Genomic DNA, 19,314 nt, shown 5'->3' with positions numbered 1-19,314 from the left:
TTCACATTTTTGTCACAGCACAAAGTAGTCATCCATCCCAACAAAAGGTGTTTGTCTGGCAACTCAATCAATGTATTGCTTTATCGGACTTGACTGTTGAAGATGTTCCATCCTCACAGCTTGCAATAGCTGCTTTTAGTAGGATCTAGCTGAATATCTGACGTGAATGAATGTGATTGTGAATGAATGTCTTTTTCTTTATTTTTTTATATGTTATGAGTGAGCTTAGAACACTTGATATAAAGTGATATCTACTGGAAAGTCTACTGTGTTCCAGTGATATTTCTGCAAATAGTGTTTGGCATGGATAATAGAAGAAGTGGAAGCTGGAGTCCAAAATGTCCATCTCAGAAAACTTTTGTGTCTCAAGGTATTTTTATAGGTGTTAGACTGATTTCATTGTCCTAGAAACTGTTCTCAGCCATGGTTTATAACGGTCTCTCCACTCATAAGCAACACTGAAGAAGACAGTCAAGAGTGAACACTTGGAACTTTCCATTAAAAACTTGCACTTTAGGCATGTGCCTAGTCTGCATTTAAGAAAATCCACCATTCTTCCTGGCTATTAACAAAAAGCTTCCTAAGTCAAAATGCTAATAATTTACTTTGCTGAGTAGTCATTCCACCCAAAAATGTGTAACGAACAGATAACAGATGACTTACCATTGGGGTGAGAAGGTGGAGACCACTGTAGTTGGAGTTTTGTAGAGCTGGAGTTCCGCAAAACTGGAGGGTCCTGGTGGGCAGGAGGAGCTTGAGGCGTCACTAGTGTAACCGGTGAACTCTGCAAACAACCTTCAGCCGTACATGCTTGGACAGTAAAATTATACCTCGTGAAAGGTAATAAATTTGTCATTGTCATGGATGTGTTTAGTCCTTCATAACATATGTTAGGTTCCAGCGAATCTACTGTAGTATACATTAATCTGTATCTTTCAATAGGACCAGATTGACCAAGTGACATCGACCAATTGAACGATGCCGAGTATGGATCCGCAGGATTGCTGTGACTCAAACGCATTTCTCCAGTGGGGGCCCCAGATCTTGTTCGATATACAACCTTCGTACTGGTCACAAGTCCATGTACATTATAAGCGTCGATATAATAGGTGTATTCAGTGTACGGCGATAGTGATGTATCTGTATAATTCTGAAGACCTGGTCAAAATATATTAAAAAATGTATAGGTTATTTATAGCCCAATGGAACATTAAAGTACCATCTGTTAACATTAACCTAATTCTTAAGAAGGACTTTTTTAGTAAAAAAAAAAACAAGCAATGATTTTATAATACATCTGTACTTTGAAAGTATTGGAGTCCACCGGTACAAACCTGAAAATGGATATGTTTTATACCCGGAATTCTAGCCCTAAGATCAACATTAAAATGAAAGCTCTGAATTTCAAATTACCAGTGCATTGGGCGAAATTAATTCAAAGGCTTAGATACTTTAAATATAGATGAACATTCATCAAGTGTTTAGTAATTAATTAGGCAAACGGCTCTAATTTATAGAAAACTATTTTTGGATTGAACAATGCAGAAAACAGTATTTTCTGAATATGAAGAGTCCATGAATAACAAATTGCAACGGTGATATTTATACCATGGCTTTTTGGATTTTCAAAACTGCAAATTTAGAAGTTTATCTTGTAATGGGCCTGTTTTCTCAAATCGTGCCATAGTTTTCAAGGGAAAAAAATTTCTACAAGAAAAAATATTAGGGGCTACAGCCAAAGTCTAGTGATTTTTTTTACACAAATCAAACGGAGTAGCAGATATGCTTAAAATGTAGTTTGTTTCAAACAAATGGTATTATCAATATATGTTGATCTCATACTAGCACATCTCATCGCTCTATCCTCTGCTTAATATAAGTGGTAATGCCAATAATATCATCAAATTTCAACAAACTAGTAAAAAGTACTCCGTATAGTGGACCTATAGTGGACCAAAAAGTGAGTATGACAAAGTCCACTGCAGATAGCTTATGATACATATATACATTATGCTAGCAAGATCACTAGCAAACGTATAGATATATATATATATATATATATATATATAAGAAGCTCTGCTTACCTGAATATTACCAGGGCCACCTTCTGTTGCCTTCCCATTTTGCATGCACACCTAGACTGCCTTCTATTCAAATATAACATTTCGTGACATAGTGGAGAGGATTGTAGTGTGTAGGTTACCCACACGACATCCATGTAATTTTTAATCTCAATGTGGCCCTTAGGACCACCACTAATTGCAAGGTCAACATACATAAAAATTCCATAATTACGCTCAAGAAACATAAAATATCACACCGTTTTTTCACTTCTGGTGTACCTGCTGTTCAAGGCTACAACTATCATCCTTCTTACCATCATTATAGGGAGAGATACCTGTGACACCACAGTTACTGATCCCTACATGTTCAAAGCGATTAGACGTTGTTCTGCATGCTGGCCAGCTGATCTCACACTAGCTCATCTGGTAGCATGCTAGTATTCTTAGTTTTTTTAACACAACTCTTAACATGTTAGCAGGCAGCCATTTTTAGCTATCTGCTCCATGCACCAATCCCTTCTTAAAGGTAGAGATCAAATGTTATAGAACTTTTTTCTTAATTACAAAGAAGCTCTGGATAAGTCAGAGTGAGATGAATGGCGTTGTCTCTTTCCCAAAGTTTCAACATTTAAGTGTAACAAGAGCCATCTGTCTTTAATGATTTCGGGTTAGCTGGTTACTATGCATGGGAGCAATGACTTTCGCAGGCAATCGCGTTGGTAAAAGGACCACATCGATTGCTATACCTGTCCTCATGCTTTTAAGTGGCGATACATTTCCTTCAACTACGGAAAGAATTGATAACCAGCATGTATTACTGTTGGTATTCATTCTAGTCCATTAACCTTTAGGGCTTATTTAGATATCCTTTTGCTGTCCATGCTGGTGTTTGATCAAGCAATTTGTAGTTTGATGATTGTTCTAAAGGCTTTTTGCTGACCTAGAACCGTGCATAATGGCAAGACTTGCTCGATGTGTCCTGGCATGAAACAAAGCAATAAAACAAAATGCGATGAATCACAATCCAAAAATGCTACAACACCTACTTAAAATGAGCTGGCAAACAGATATTCAGCTCAAATTTTGTAAGAGCGTGTAAGCAGATTAACAGATCACCTTCCTAACCCTCTCTACCACTGCATCTGGATTAATTAAATTAACAAGTAAAGCTAGATTTATATCTGAAATCTGTTTCGGTTTGAGTAGAAAGCTTTACCCAGTTGTTAAAGAGTATTATTTGTATTAGATGTGATACCATTTATCACTCTATACAGTTACTTAACAGGATTTGCTTCTGGGTTTTTTTATTATTATTATTATTATTTTAGTTTACATGTGCCCGTGAAATATCCTACAGAGGCATTGGGGAAACTTTCCATTTTGGCTTCCTTTAATAAATTTAGAATTTTTTTTTTTTTTTAAATGAAATTAAATTTTTTTTGATTTTTTAAAAAAAATATTCTTCAATACACACTGTTTTAGAACGCTTACAAATTATAGGACGTTATATATAAAAATGATATGGAAAGAGTTCTGACAATGTTACCTAATTTAACTTTTGTATCACTTCTGGACAACTGTCTGTGGAACCTAAAGCTAGCTTAGGGGTTATAGCATAAATTAAATTCTTGGTCTCCTTGGTCAAGTCTTCTTGACCAAAAGTGACTCCTAGTAGTATGGCAGCCAGGACCTGTCCTAAGCAGATCATAACGGTGCCTGATTGACCTGGTTTTTGCCATAGTGGTCTATTTGCCAAAAAGTTCTGGTTGCAAGCAGCAAGGCTTCTTTAACCGCAAACTCACACTCACTTGACAATTAGTAAATAGAGGCAGTGGAGTTACGCTCCTCTTTTGAACAGAACCTGAGGTCAACAAGTCCCTTGACACTGTAACAGCGGTACAGAGCCTAACAGGAATCCAGACAGTCCTCCAACTTTATAGACCTCTAATTTCATCAAGGAGCAGCAGAAGACATAGACCTGGACCGGCCATCTGGCACACTAGGCGAATGCTTTGGCGGACCACTTGTTGCCAGTCCGGCCCTGAGGAGAGACTCTCCTCTTTGGCGAAGAACTGACAATTATAAAGTGCAACCAAAGTATATTATTAAATCGCTGTAATTTACTGCTTTTGTATCCATTCAGCAATCACACAAAAACATTTCGCAATAATAATAATAACAATGATTAAAATATTATACTCACCGTAAGGATAACGGTCTGTAGTTTTGTAGATCACTATTTTATCTCTGTATAACACGTAGTTCAATTGATTAGAATTGGGGGAATCGGGTGGATTCCAGGACAGGATGATGGTGGTACTATTGAGAATATAACCTTGCGGGGGAGGCTGTTGTTTTGGAGCTGAGAAATATTTAAAAAAAAAAAAAAAAAAACACACATCTTTGGATCAATAAATACATATTCTGGGACAAACACACATTTGAAGCCCGGCTATTTTCTGTGCTGGAGCTGATTGGCTGTAAGTATTACCCAAGTGATATACTTACAGCCAATCAGCTCCAGTGCTGGCTCAGTAAACGTTGATCGGGGGAGGGGTTTAACAAGATCCCCGGTGCACATTTATCCAACTCGTGTGAGTTTGTTGCTCCAACTTATACGCACTCGCAGTTTAGTGAATAGACCCCTTGTTCTGGAACTGAACCTGCCTTGCTTTGTTAAGTATGGATCTTTATCTAATCATTTTTATTTTGTTTTTGGTTAGTTTTGTTTTTCAGTTCGTTTTGTTTTTCAGTTAACTCTAATGGGCCTGGATTTAACCCATGTTTTGCTCGTGCTGAATGACTATCCACTTACTTGTGCTGCATCCATATAGGTTGAGGGCATCCAGATGGCTGGCATCCTCAACACAGCGGTCGCAGGTGAAGCCTCTAACAAATTGTTTGCAAAAGCAATGCCCAGTGACCACATCGCAACTGTTATTAACTGCCCCGGCTGCATTGCAGGTGCACGGCCTGCACCTATGAATAAAGAGAATAAAATGGCTTCAGTACAACACAATGCAAAGGGGGAAGAAATGTTACATGTATTCCAGCACCGTATATTTTCTCGCTTCGTCTTTCCACAAGTCTTTGCAGTAAGCAAGTTTCTCTGATCATTATCGGATCCATTGTACTGCACATTTTGCCCCAACAGTTAGTCTCATGTCTCCTAAGAATAGACTTTTAGGCAAATTTACAGAATTTTGGCGAGTTTTGGCAATTCGTACAAAGCCACGAAATGGAGGCTAGACCCCTCACTGGACCAAAATGATGTAAAAATTAAGTAAAAAGCTTAGAATTTTCATCCGAAACTCATGGGGCCTTTACTGACACTCTCATTCTTGTTCACGCTCTCTCAATGTTTCCCTGCCTTCTCTGTTGACTACTTCCACTTTTACTTCCTCTTTCACCTTCGCTCTTTTATCTTCTATCTCTGTCTGCATCTTCCCGGACATAAGCTGGTGATATATGTTTAGGTCACTATAATGCTGCGCTCTCCAAAAAATGTTAAGCCTGCAAGACATCTCAGTACTCAGTAGACTTGTGCATTCGTATTCGGGCCAACCTGAAAACTAACACGAAGGGCTGGTGCTAGAGGAGGCCCCTGCCGGCGACCAGGAGTCCCTCTTATGGACCTTTAACTCCTGACGGCGAAACTGCGCCTGAGGAGACCATTGGTCTCCCGCTCCAGGGGTTAAAGGTCTGTATGAGCAACCAAGAGTCGCTCGTGCAGACCTTTAACTCCTGACGGCGGAACTTGGCCTGGGGAGACCATTGGAGTTAAAGGTCCGTACGAGCTACCTTACATGGTTAGTAATGTGTAGCTAGCATGTTATGTGACCGCATCCACCTACCTGCTACAGTACCCCGCACAGTGCAGTTAATACTATGTGGCTAGTGGTAGTGCGGTGGCCAGATTACTCTTTAAAGCAATGGGGCTCCCAGGAGCTCAGGGCCCCTGGCCACATTTGCTTAATGTATATTACAGCACTGTCATTATTTCTCCATGCATTCCATCCAGAGACTTGGGTATACTCCTTAGCTTGCAGTAGACTTTAGCTCCCATGAATTTCAGCAAACAAGTGAGGAACCAAAGCATACGGAATACTGAGTTACGAGCAAAACCAAAACACCTGGTACTTTGTGTTCCGAGAGAATTGAGCCCTAGGATAAGGTTTGCAAGGAGCCATCAGCAAAGCCTTAATCCGTCTGGAAACTGAACCAACCTGACTCTGAGAGGGGCCAGAGAGCTGCTCTAGATCACGGCAGGGGCCTTTATAAGTACGTCACTAAATGCAGGTAGGAGCCATTCCATAAGGAGAATACAAAATATATATATATTTTAATGGTTAATAACTTATGTTAAAAGTAACCTTTTTACTATTTAAAAAGAATCAACTGGCATTAGATAAATGATAAACTATACAAATCAGATGTATTGAAACATAAATGTGTACAAAGTTTACAGTGTCTTATTATCTTAAAATAAAACTTGCTCTTATATGAAGGCAGCAAGATATTCTTTCCTCTTTTCAGTTTCCGATGGCTGATTTACCCCAATGGAACTCTCACCGCTCGGTCTCCTGGGTGGCCGTTCAACACCCTTAAAAAAAAGGCCGATAAAAGCAAAAGCTGCGACATTGGCTGTAAATTTGTTTTATGGAATAATATGCCAACTGGGAATAAATAAAATGCATCATTTTGTTTGCCTCTGAATTTTATCTTCCGTTAATGTCAAAAGGAGCATGTGGATATTTCGTCAGGGTTCTGTGATGCATTCCCTCGATAAGTAGTTCATTAAAGACCTATACTAATTAGTGCATATAAAATACAACGACGGGGACAAAACTCGTTTAACTGACACTAACAAGCCATGGATACTTTCAAACCAATATTAAAAAAATATATATTTCATAAAAAATTTAGTTATTTGTTTTGTATCAAAATAATATATATATATATATATATATATCTATATAAATATATATATATACATATATATATATATATATATATATATATAATTTTTAACTCTTTCATGTTGTTTTGCAAACTAAGCCTTCATATATTTTAATTCCATTCATACAGTAGATCCCTAAAGACCTGGTGTATAACAATACCATGTCACGTTTATTCAAAGCGAATTATAAATTGTAATGATGAAACATTTTTAAATCAGGAATAAAAAAAAAAAGCAAAGATGAATTGCAATATTGATTTTTTTTATTCTGTGGGATAAATGGGTTTTCGTAATATTAATACGGTGCAACCTTTATTACATTGAGTCTCTAGGTGCGGTTTGCGCATTCCTGGAAATCTGTTTAAATTGTAATTTTTCTTGCGGGAAAGCTTCACTTACCGAGTGAATTTCATCAACACCAATCTGTCAAGATTTATATAAATTAGCAATCTGTGATTCTTATTGATCAGTTCATTATTGTAAACAAAGGATCTTTTTTTTTTGACAAAAGGCATCCCTACAATTTAATATCTATCCAGTAGAGGGCCACATAAATGCACAGCATTCTTTGCCTGCCCATATTCTATATTCATCGAAACATATGTGCATTTAAAATAATATATTTAAAAAATATATATATCAGATTGGTGCATTATTTATTTGTCATTTTATGTTGCAATTAATTTCAATGTAATCCACAAATTAAAAATAACTATATATTTCCCTTTTCTTATAGCAGTTTATATTTATGATTTAGATATTTGCTAAGCATTTTTAATGCAAACAACCATAGCAGGGATTCTGAAAAAAAGATAGCATTCTGAATGTAATATGGCTTTTATAATGATATTGTCATTATACAGATGTTGCATGTTTTTTATCATTAATTTCAATTTAGCTATAAAATCATATATATATACAAAATTATATATATAAACATATTTATGTTGGGACAGAACATTTTCTGTGTTAAAATCTAGGTCTTATTTTAGATCAGGCTCAGTGGTGGAACTGCAGGGGTCAAGGCCGGGCCTGGGGCAACCCCTGCGACCCCTTGTTCCTGTCTCCTTAGAAAGGGCCCTTCCCACCTGACCCTGCGGTGAAGCCGAGGCATAGTGTGCGAGCAGGCGGACAGGTAGCTGCTGGAGCGGTGAGAGGTAAGAAGGGGTGGGCTGGGGGGGTATGTATGTTTATACATGTGTGTATGTTTGTTTGTACATATATGTATGTGAGCTTGGATGTCTATGTATAAGTGTGGATAAGCATGGATGTGTAATTGTGTCTATGTGAATGTGTAATTGTATGTGTGTGAGCATGGATGTGTAGGGCGAGATGGAGTGTATGTTAGAATGAATGTGTATGTGTGTGTTAGTGAGTAAGTGTGTATAATTTGTGTGAGTGTATGTTGGCATTGGGAGACAGAAACAGAGGCAAATAAGGCACAGACATGTTGCTTGGGGGCAATGATGGCACATAAAAGCTGTTTGAGGGCAGTTATGGCACATACCAGCTGCTTTGGGAAAAGATAGCCCAGATAAGCTGTTTGGGGGTTACTGACAATCTGGGGGCAAAAGATAGCACACACAGGCTTTTAGGAGGTTATGATGGCACTGATAAGCTGCTTGGGGGCAAATGCACTCAAGCCATAACTAATATAGTCTTCTCTGGGATTAATTCAGCAATATTTAGCTTTAACAAAGCCAATCTATATGTATGTTTTGGCATCTTTAAAAATCATATCATTAAAAAGAAATGTCGATTCATAGGATCTACCATTACACAACATTGTTCATGCATTTAAAAAATAGACATAAATAAAGTCAAAGACAAAAGAGTTTACAAACCTTCCAGAATTTAAATCAAATCCAAAGAATAATTCATGGCATCGATCACATTTTTGTCCGGTTATCGAGGAATCTTGGCAGGCACACTGGCCATTTGTACTGTTGCAAATCTCATTAAGTGAACCACTTGGGTGGCACAAGCACGGCACGCATCTCATGCCATGAACTTCAGAGAGATAAAAACCTAAGGGAACACAAAATAATAAGTGAAATTTGGGCTTTGTGATTGGGATCATAAGAAGAAAGTCTGTACAAGCAGCATACCCACGGATGTAGCCCACAAGCACAGCCGAGATGAAACAACCCTTCTGCACCAGAACATTGCTAATAACTTTTAAAATGTTTGGAATCGGATGGGTTAGGGAATTTTGTCGGCTCGGCCAGAAGCACACGCTTACTATAAAATACCAAAGGAAAAACCATGAGCTCCAGTTAACAAATGAGCGTGTGGAATGAGACAATCAATAGCACCTAATAGCGTAATCACCTCCTGCTACATCAATCTTATCTGAAAACTATATTAATGTTCGTACAATGGGGTAAAAAAAAAAACAACTATTCCGGCTGTATGTATGTATCATGGGCAAAACAACCATTATGCAGGCAGATCAACACTTAAGGATACGACTCTTTCATGTAACATTTTTGGTTCGGAAATAGATTCTTAGTGTGCGATTATATTTTATAGGACAAAATTAACCAAAAGGAAGAACGTATTTCAAAATCTAGAATGCGGTTTAAAATCATATTCGCTAATAAGAAATTCAATTCCCGGGACACAAGTAAAAAAAAAAATGCTAAATGCTTTAATACATGTAGACATTGAGCGAGGCGATATCAGCAGTTTCCATGTGTTAAACGCTACGCTTCTAATATGATCAAAGGAGAGCATCTAATTGACTTTAGCTTAGGTTATTGCCACAGCAGAAGCTCATTATAAGGAAATGTGTTACAGTCAGTAGTCTAAGTATTTTTAACTTTTCCAATGTTTGCTTTGTGCAGGGTGTTTATTTAATCTTTCTATGCATATACCTGGGAACTCTTTGGGTCAGTTTCTTTCTATATATGTATGTATATATATATATATATATATTGTGAATGTACATTTAAACTGAGCCCAAGACGACATTCTCAGTATGGCTATGGAAAAGAATGTCAGAATAATGATACAGCTGCTGGTATGCGTATGATGCTGAATAATATATTAAGCAGAAATAATGAATTAACACTATTTTGATTTAGTTTAGCACACAGAGTTCATCCTAGATTATATTTCCGAAGATCTTCTCTCATGTAGATCAATTTTTGGATGATCAGGGAACCTATGCAGCGAATCATGATTGCTAGATTGCAAGTAAAAACGTAATTTCTAGAAATAAAAGGAAAAAGGAAAAGGTTTTCAGAATGTTTTTTTTTTCTTTTAAGGAATAGAAAAAAAAAATTAGGATCAGGATATTTGCCGATTTCAAATCTAAAAATATCCTAGCAGAAGGTAGAGCTGCTTACAAGTCTGGCCACTTTACAAGTCAACAAGAAATTCTAAGATTCTTGCCAGCATTTCGAAGAACGTGACATCTTGCAAAGTTACTCAACAGGAGTTTACGATATGAAAGCCAACACAAAATGTTTGACAAAGCAGGTCTTATTGGCTTTAAACTCTGAAATGTGTTTTTGTAAACCATATAGTACATGCAAATAAAGTCACCTTGGCCAATACAAAAGTTAATTTTTTGAAAGAAGAAAAAAAATAAATGTATATATACTCTCCATGAGCGGTGAGCTGGCTATTGCATCTCTTACCCAAGTTTTGTCTAAAGGCTGTCCTGTACAGCGGGCAATTACTTTCAAGGGATCCATGTATAAAGTGGATATAGAGACAAAGATGAAAGTTGTTAACCTTATTTGCATGTGCCTACCCAGAATCCCTTGTGGTTGTGGCAGCACCATGAGATTTCTGAGAGAAAAACAAACCTTCTGGCTTGTCTGGTGTCTGTAGATAATTGTTTAATAATACTTCTACTACCCCCTTAAATTTAAGTGGAAGGGTTTTCCATCACCTTTACCCACCATAACTTATGTAATTGGTATTTCTTGGCTACCTCAAGCCTCAACTATGAACTAATATCATAATCTCATGTTAGTGCTTCTCAGCATTTTGGCTAAGATCAAGTAAGGACCTATGAGCAAGGGAAAACTTGGGCCTCTGGCCTTAAGAGCTGTAAATGCATAAAGCTCTGAGGTTCTTATTAGGTCCTTGGTCTAGGACTGATTGCTGTGCACCAGGTGTAAGTGTGAGGTTAAGCACACTGCACCCTTTCATGTGTCACATGCTGATGAGCACCTTGGACCGCTACATGCATTTTTTCTTTTTTGTATGTGCTAGCCTCAGCCTTCTGGCTTGGTGTGCAGTGCATATGGGCAATTTTTATCGCGCCAGCCGCTAAGCCTGTGGCTTCTGCTGGGAGCGTTTTGTATGTAGTTTTGTCACATGGTTGCACTGTTATTTTTCACAGCGCATGTATGTTTTAACTTTTTGATATATTTTTTTATTGAAAGTTTATTGATGCAAACAGATTATGGACAAGACACTGAAAGGCCATGGTGGAGCTGGGTCCCCTAAAGGTCTGGCTTTTCTGGTGAGTAGGGGAGTCAGGTAGCTCTTCTGAGCAGCCCCCCTCCTCTAAATGACGATTTCAGTAGCCCCAACCCTTGTGGGCAGGGGCCAAGAATATCTGGCCCTCCTGCAGGCCTTATGGCCAGGGAGGGAAGGAAGGGGTTGCATTTGTTTCGGGGTCGAAGGATGATACCTGGTGTGCACTGTGTCCTTTTAGCACTGGCACTTTTTTCTGTTTTTTTTTCAGCGAAGCACGAACCTCAGGGCTTCAATAATAAAAAAAAAAAATTAAGGGTGAAACAGCTGTCCATGAGCGGACATCTGGCTATTGCACGTCTTACCCTAGTTTTGTCTAAAGGCTGTCTTGTTCAGCGAGCAATTACTTTCAAGTGATCCATGTATAAAGTGGATATAGAGGCAAAGGTGATAATTGATAACCTTATTTGCATGTGCCTACCCAGAATCCCTTGTGGTTGTGGCAGCACCATGAGATTTCTGAGAGAACAACAAACCTACTGGCTTGTCTGGTGTCTGTAGAGTGTTTAATAATGCTTCTACTACCCCCTTAATTTTAGTGGAAGGGTTTTCCGTCACCTTTACCCACCATAACTTATGCAATGGTATTTCTTGGCTACCCCAAGCCTCAACTCTTAAGCCAATATCACATCCTCATGCTAAGGTCAAGTGAGTACCTGTGAGAGAGTGAAAGCATGGCTCTTTGACCTTATGGCTGGGACTGCATGAAGCCCTGAGGCTGGTCTTAGGCCCAGGACATGGTTGTTGTGCACACCAGACAAACCAGGAGGCTTGTGTCATATGCTAGTAAGCACCTTGGACCCCTACATGCGTTTTTTCTTTTTGTGTTCACTAGCCCCGGCCTTCTGGCTTGGTGTGTGGTGCGTACAGACCATTTTGAAAAGGAATAGGTTGAGTCTCTGCAAGAGAGAGCGGAGGAGGAAGGTAGAACATTAAAGACACAATATGGTAATATGGGGAATAGGGAGAAAGTAAAATAAAGATCAAATGGGAAAGAGAAAACAACAAAATGTATCATAAAATGTCACGATGCACTGATAGAGCGTGTTAATTGTGTTATTCGAGCATATCACACACTACACACACTAGAGTCAGTTAGATTTAACCCACGGTGTGGCCTCCTGTTCTTGGAGGTCCAGTGTGCTACACGGCAGGCTTATTATTATTATTATATTTTACCATCTGTGCTCAGCGGGATATTTGATGTTACACTATTAATAAGGATGTAGCACGGGGATGTTTATTATACGACAGGTTTTATAGTAATCTATAGAGGAAGATGTATTTGTGACACCCAGATGCCAGTCACTGAAACGGAAGTATTTTAATTGAAAAGAAACCAGAATGAATGAATATATATATTTATATATAAATATACCTTATATGCCGCGCTAGTCTCAGAATGTGAAATCCTCTTATTTTATAATACTGCAGACTTGCGAAAGCCGTTGTCTCAAGCTCTCAAGGACGAGAGTGGGGAAAACGGCTTGAGATACCTTGACATCTCCACCCTCCTTTCATGATCTCTGCTGATTAAGTGCCAGCAGCAAATGTCGGTAGGTTAGGTAGCACCGGTGGAGGAAAGAACGAGGAGGGGGAAACATACTGTTGTCATATTTATTAGTGTACACCCCCAAATAATTTTAAATTAAAACATTTAAAAATATGCTTAATGGAGGTTAAGTTGCATTTTTAACCTCTGTTCACGTTATTGAGTGGCATATTAAAAGCAATGTGCCTCTAATGCACCTTCTAATGTGTGCTGTTACTGAAACGAATTGCCAATAAATTTCACTTGAACCAAATGTATTCCTTTAACATTTTTACTTATCTCGGGTTATAAATATGTGTAGTCATTTTTAAAAAGTACAATTAATTTAGGCTCTGTCCTGAAGGCCAGCGAAGCCAAAACACATTCTCTCGAGATATAGTTCCTTTTTTTTTTTTTCTTTGGAAAAGCTACATACTTTGTATTTTTTTATCTGTTCATTCCTTATAACTGTTATATTAAGATCAAGGCTTTAGCTTTTGTACTAATTAAAAACCTTAACATTAATTTTAGTATTGTGGTTTTTAAGTGTAAGCCAATTACTGAATTGTAAAATTGCACTCAGTATGTCATTGCATTAAGAAATATTTTTTGGGGGGTAGGGATATAATAAATAATATTTTTAATTTTGCCACGTTTATGCCAATTGCATTGTATTCGCTAGAAAATACGAGAAAATATCTTATTCTTCATAAAATAAATTGTTAACATTCCAAAAAACATGTGGGAACTTACTCATAGTGCCCATGGCCGTTATTTAAAGCCCTTCTTCTTATTTATCCCTGATTTCATATGGATCTGGGTGTAATAAATTAAAATATATTGTTTTGTCAATACAGTGTTTTCAGGAGTTAAAAATGACTTCATATAGTTATCAAGAATCATGATCTTAACAGGGCTGACAGAGGGTCCTATGTCCTGACTACTGGATGTTCCAAGCGGTGTCCCTATCCCTCCCCAATGACTCTAGACAATTTTTTACCTGCGCAAACCAAGATGCTGCCTCTGGCCCAGAAAACCAGTACCGAGAAATATTACCAAAATCCCCCAGGATTTACTCCCCCAGGATATATGGCAGTCGTGAAGAAGGTGAAGGCTAACGAGCTGGGGTAAGAGCAGCACATAGCTGTGAATGGGAAGCGGGGTGTCATTGTCAGAAGGATGATTGGAAAACAATTCTGGCAATGACTTTATTGTGTTAATAATTTGTTGTGGATTTGTTTCCTGTACATAATAAAATCTGTGTCCAATTTCTTATGCAAACAGTTTTGTGTCCGTGTGTTTATTTGGTTGGGGTTATGGAATTGCGAATCTGGGCCCACAAAATTGACGATTCCTCAGTCATGTACCCCTACTGATGGCATGATGTGCTGCTGTCCATATAATTTCCAAGTTGACCAGGCCCAGACTGGCCATCTGGCACACCAGCATATTCCCAGTGCGCTGCTGGTCAACAGTGCTCCATACCCACCCAATACCCACCCAATACCCACCCAATCTGTCGCTACGCTGGAGTGCAGCCACCGGCTGGATATACACCACAGCTGCGTGAACACAAAAACAATGTGTGCGACCCCGCCATATCCAACGTCAGCCACTGGTACTTCATGGGCAGCTTAAGCACTTAAAGTTCCAGGGCCGCCTCGTGGTCCCCGGTTTGGCCTTGGTTATCACAGAGCCTGCGTTTCTACAAAGAGTCACCACAAAAAGGGTACATATGTGAACAAATTCTCACTCAGCTCCAGTGAGGAGAGTAGAGCTTCATTTACATGCAAGCGTTTGGATCCTGTTAGATCACAAGGGCTTGTTTACCATCACGAGGTTTGTAGTTTCAGAACGTTTGGTGTCCTGTTAGATTCTTTTGATCCGATTAAATTCGTAAACATTTGTTTCTTTTATGTAAACATAAAGACAGCACTTTGACTTTGAAATAATGAAATAAGCATTGGTCTTGTCTTACCTGGCTTACACTCATCACATCTTCGTCCTTGGTAATTTGGCAAACATTTGCACTGTCCATCAGCTCGGTCACAAGTAGTGTTCACTAAAGTTCCAAAAGGATCGCAATCACAACGCCGACAGCCCAGATGATCATCGTCACTCAGATTATACATGTGATTCATGCACGTGTTGCACCGCTTCCCTGTAACGAAAGCCTTGCACAAGCACTGCCCAGTCGAGCTATCACAAGTCTCCGATCGGTTGATTGTACCCGACGTGTCACACTTACAGGCAACACAAGCAATGCAATTATTCCTTTGCACTTTGTAGTAACCGCTCAGACACTCGTTGCACTGCCGTCCACCAATATTAGGCTGACAGACACACCGTCCTGTCACGGGATCACAAACCGTCCCAGGGATAATTCCTTGTTTGTAGCAATCGCAGTGTTTACAGCCATCTGTATCGAGCCCATAATAGTTGTCAATACAAGTGTCACACGCCGGTCCTTTGACATCTTCTCTGCATTTACATTGTCCGGTGATGGGATTGCAGAACTGATTGATGGAGCCATTTACGCTGCAATTGCATGGTTCACAGGGTTCTTCTCCTCGTGGATTCTGTTGTTTAAAGCCCAGGATGCAACCATCACAGCGAAGTCCTATTGAAACATAATTCAGATGAAAATAGTTTTGTAGCAAAGATATGGGAAATGAAACCGTTTGATAGAGAAGCTTTGAAAATTAAAAGGATAATAAACTCGAGGGAATCTGCAATTTGGCGGCGCTTTATGGTGGGTCAACAAAAACATAATTCTACAATGGCGTAGTTAGGCCATTAATGTTGTTGAAAAAGGATACACGTCCGTCAAGTTTAGACTTCCCGGTAACCTTATGTGATGAACCTAAGAATAAGACAATGAGCCTTATTTATTTACTTATTTATTTCAGAAGCTTGTCTCCCTGATCTGTCTTCCATTTCCCAGGTTTACTAACAAGGAAAAAAAATCGATTAAAAAATATATGATTTTAGTGAATTGTTTTTCCAACATCAAATAGTTAATATAACAAAAAAATAGTGATATTAATTCTGCAGTCCTGCTTTCCTGATCATGATTAACATGATCAACAGCACTGCTCTTTGCCAGTCTCGGCCCCTCTCTCCAATCCACGGAGGGGAGAGGCAGGGGTTAATGCTGACAAAGGCATTTCTTTCTCAGCATGTGATTGTCTCTCATGATGCATAGTGATATACATATATATATATATATATGTGTGTGTGTGTCATCTGCCATCTTTGTGATGTAAATACATGTCATGCATGCTTTATGTGACATTATTATAGGTCATCAATAAAACAGTTATTTTATTATTATTATTACATTTTATGTAAAAAAGCATTAAAGCGATAGTAAAGCCCATTTTATTTCTTCAGAGATCAGTTTTTCTTACCTATACCCGTTTCTTCATCAAATGAGCCGTATTTTAGCATAGAACCCTGCCAGATCACTATCATGGCGTGAAGGGCTGTTAATCTGGATGATGAATACCTTCCAAGTGTCCCAGCTTTCACGGGCCAGTCACAATTTTGGGCCGGTCGGAGGGGCTCCTGTGATTTTCCCTGATTGGCCCAAGGTCTGTGCTTTGAAGCTGAACACGGCTAGTTGGCTCTTAGGGTAAAGTGGGCAAGAGTTCCTGCCCCAACCAAGCCCCCTCCTGGGGGTCTGGGGCCGAAATATGACCATCGAGGCCTAGAGTTCGACCCCCCCCTCTTGAAAACATCTCCACTTTGTCCTAACATTTCGGATAATAAATATTTCCAATATGTTTTATAGCTCGGGCTGGGTATAAGGGAGAGGAGGCCTTATGGAATATGGCTAATTTGATGTTATTACAGTAAATTAAAGAAGGGAGCGATAACGAGTGGGTGTAGGAGGTTTTTCGATGAAAACTCTAAGGCTGCAATTGCACGTGTTCTAATTTTTCCCCGTATTTGCATATTCTTAATCTGGGGGTGGGCAGATCTCTCAGGATCACTTTGTGAAAAATTAATGCTTTAATTCGGAAATTTTCATAAGTACCAACACATGGCAGCAGCAGGGAAATGATTAATGGCAACATTACCGGTTTGGGGCTGTAATGCGTTCAGATTATACCACAATCATTTTTATACCTTCTACTAATTATCCTCTTGGATTTTCAAATTCTATGAGATTTGAAGATATGGTTAAAAAAAAAAAAAAAAAAGTAGTGTTCTGCTCACAAAAATATGAAATTTCTGACATTCATTTTCACAATCTCATACCCCCCCCCAACATTTCAGGCGTCCAAATCGAGAAAGCTATTTTGAGATGGTGGGGGGGGCAGGCGAGAGGGGTGCGAGAGCATGAGGGTGCAAATTGGCCAAGGCAAGAGGTATTGTTACCCACCTGCCTACAATGGAGGTCTGTGCTGACCCCTGGGCCAGTGCAAAAATGGGACCGTGCCTTAAAATCATGACCGACCTACAAATATGGGACTGTTGGGAGGTATGTATTATTTGTCTAATGAATATTATCATACATATATAACATTGCATAAGTCTCTTTTTTAAGTATAAAATCGGAACGGTCACTGTCTCGTATCGTAACTCAATTAACTCATTAAATTACTACAGCTCGTGCTTTTTTGTGTCATCGGGTAGTGTTAGTTGTTTAGGTGGGGTTTAAGTCTGGTTTACTGCTCCCATAAGCAGTTTTTTGGAAATTATTACTTAAAAATTACTTTTTTTTTTTTAAGTTATATCAAAAAACACCATCATATTTTTCTAGCCTGTGTACTAAATTTACAAAAGTGCCCTGCGTAATTTTACTATCCCTTGATAAAAGATTCCAAAAAGGAATTCACTTGTCAGGGATTCTCCAGGCCCAAAAAACTACCGATACTTTATATGTACACATAGTCTAAGAACATATAGCGCATACAGATGACGTAATGCTGCCTTTCCAGGCCTAACACGAGCCGCCTCATACATACCGTCGCCCTCACTGCTGATTTATGATGTCATATCCCAGCACTCCACTTTCGATGAACGCACGTGCCAGGTGGAAGAAAACTATGGAGGCCGCGTTGACTTGACGCAGTTCTCCATTTTCTTGGTTATCTCCCAGCGTTTTCCCTTTTTAACTAGCCCATTGAGCAATGGCACTAAATTGGTAATTGCCTTCCTACTATGCGGCAGAGGGTCTGCCGCCCCCTTGGACCATACTATCCTTTTTATGCTAAATATTTTTGAATTATTTCATATTTTAAATTGTTTATCATTTTTGTGGGGCATACTTAATTGTAAAGTGATCGAAAAACCTAGGCACTGATAAGCTGTTGTCATAGAAACTGCTAAAAAAATAGTTTCTGGGTTGCTTTCAGATAAAAGGATAGAACCGCTATGGTTTAGTTTCTTAAAATACTAGAAAGAGCACTTTAATGATTAGTCCAAACCAATATTATAGGGAATGTGTACTTTGTTACTTTGTGCAAGTACTTGGTCCTTTTTTAACTCTAGACAATTTTTTTTTTAGCGTTGGCAGATTTTTAAGACCCCTTTGCAATTTTTTTATTAGGTCTTAACTTTAAGTGCTTAACATTCCCAGATTGATTTTAGTAAAAACACACACTGAAAATCTTAACGAGGGACAATATAAATGACACTATTTTATTGTCAAGAAAATGGCAAGTATGCCGATGCAATCTAGTTCCAATTCATATTACACTCTTTAGGTATTTTTAAATTGAAATGTTGATCTAGCTAATCAATTTTATATGGTGGAACCCAGATATGGCTAAACCGCACTGTGCAAGAAATGTAAATCTTAAAATAAGTGCTTAATATAGGTTTGATTCAGCAAAAAAAAAAAATTATTTCCGAAATCAGTATATTTCAGATGTGAAACGTGCAAAAACCAGGGATAACACTATTGCCCATTTTAAGGATGCTGTTCCACCTACGCTGCTGAATTGAAATGTTTTATAGTTAAATGCAGGATTAAAAACAGAATTCCTAGCTCGAATGTCCAAACCCTTCCCAGAACCCTTTAACTACGTTGTTTTTCCTCATTCACGATTATTGCCGGGAAAGCTTAATTGTCATGTGACATAAAAGCAGCCGCTGATAGGTTAACGATTTCTGTCTTTCTATGGCTAAGAGTAGAATTAAATGATGGATTTTTGGACAGACAACGTGTATTTGGTGGGGGGTTTTTTCAAAGGGGATCTGTTATGTTGCAGATCGTCCCCAATCTTAATATATACATTTGCATGCAACATATTTGG

The 19,314-nt window shown here is 38.6% G+C and overlaps 1 protein-coding gene across 1 annotated transcript in view; it reads right to left on the bottom strand.

The window, feature by feature from the left end:
- The window catches only part of USH2A (usherin), a 266,301-nt gene that overhangs the window by 199,906 nt on the left and 47,081 nt on the right, over window positions 1-19,314 (bottom strand). Inside the window, exons 13-17 of the mRNA XM_053459159.1 lie at window positions 15,027-15,668; window positions 8,868-9,051; window positions 4,879-5,042; window positions 4,267-4,425; window positions 664-1,158 (exon numbers count right to left, since the gene is read on the bottom strand). Of these exons, the coding sequence (XP_053315134.1) occupies window positions 664-1,158; window positions 4,267-4,425; window positions 4,879-5,042; window positions 8,868-9,051; window positions 15,027-15,668 (1,644 nt within the window). The remainder of the gene's footprint in view (window positions 1-663; window positions 1,159-4,266; window positions 4,426-4,878; window positions 5,043-8,867; window positions 9,052-15,026; window positions 15,669-19,314) is intronic.

The sequence above is a fragment of the Spea bombifrons genome, chromosome 3 (assembly GCF_027358695.1).
Source record: "Spea bombifrons isolate aSpeBom1 chromosome 3, aSpeBom1.2.pri, whole genome shotgun sequence".
Lineage (NCBI taxonomy): Eukaryota > Metazoa > Chordata > Amphibia > Anura > Pelobatidae > Spea > Spea bombifrons.
This window is presented reverse-complemented; position numbering and strand designations above follow the sequence as displayed.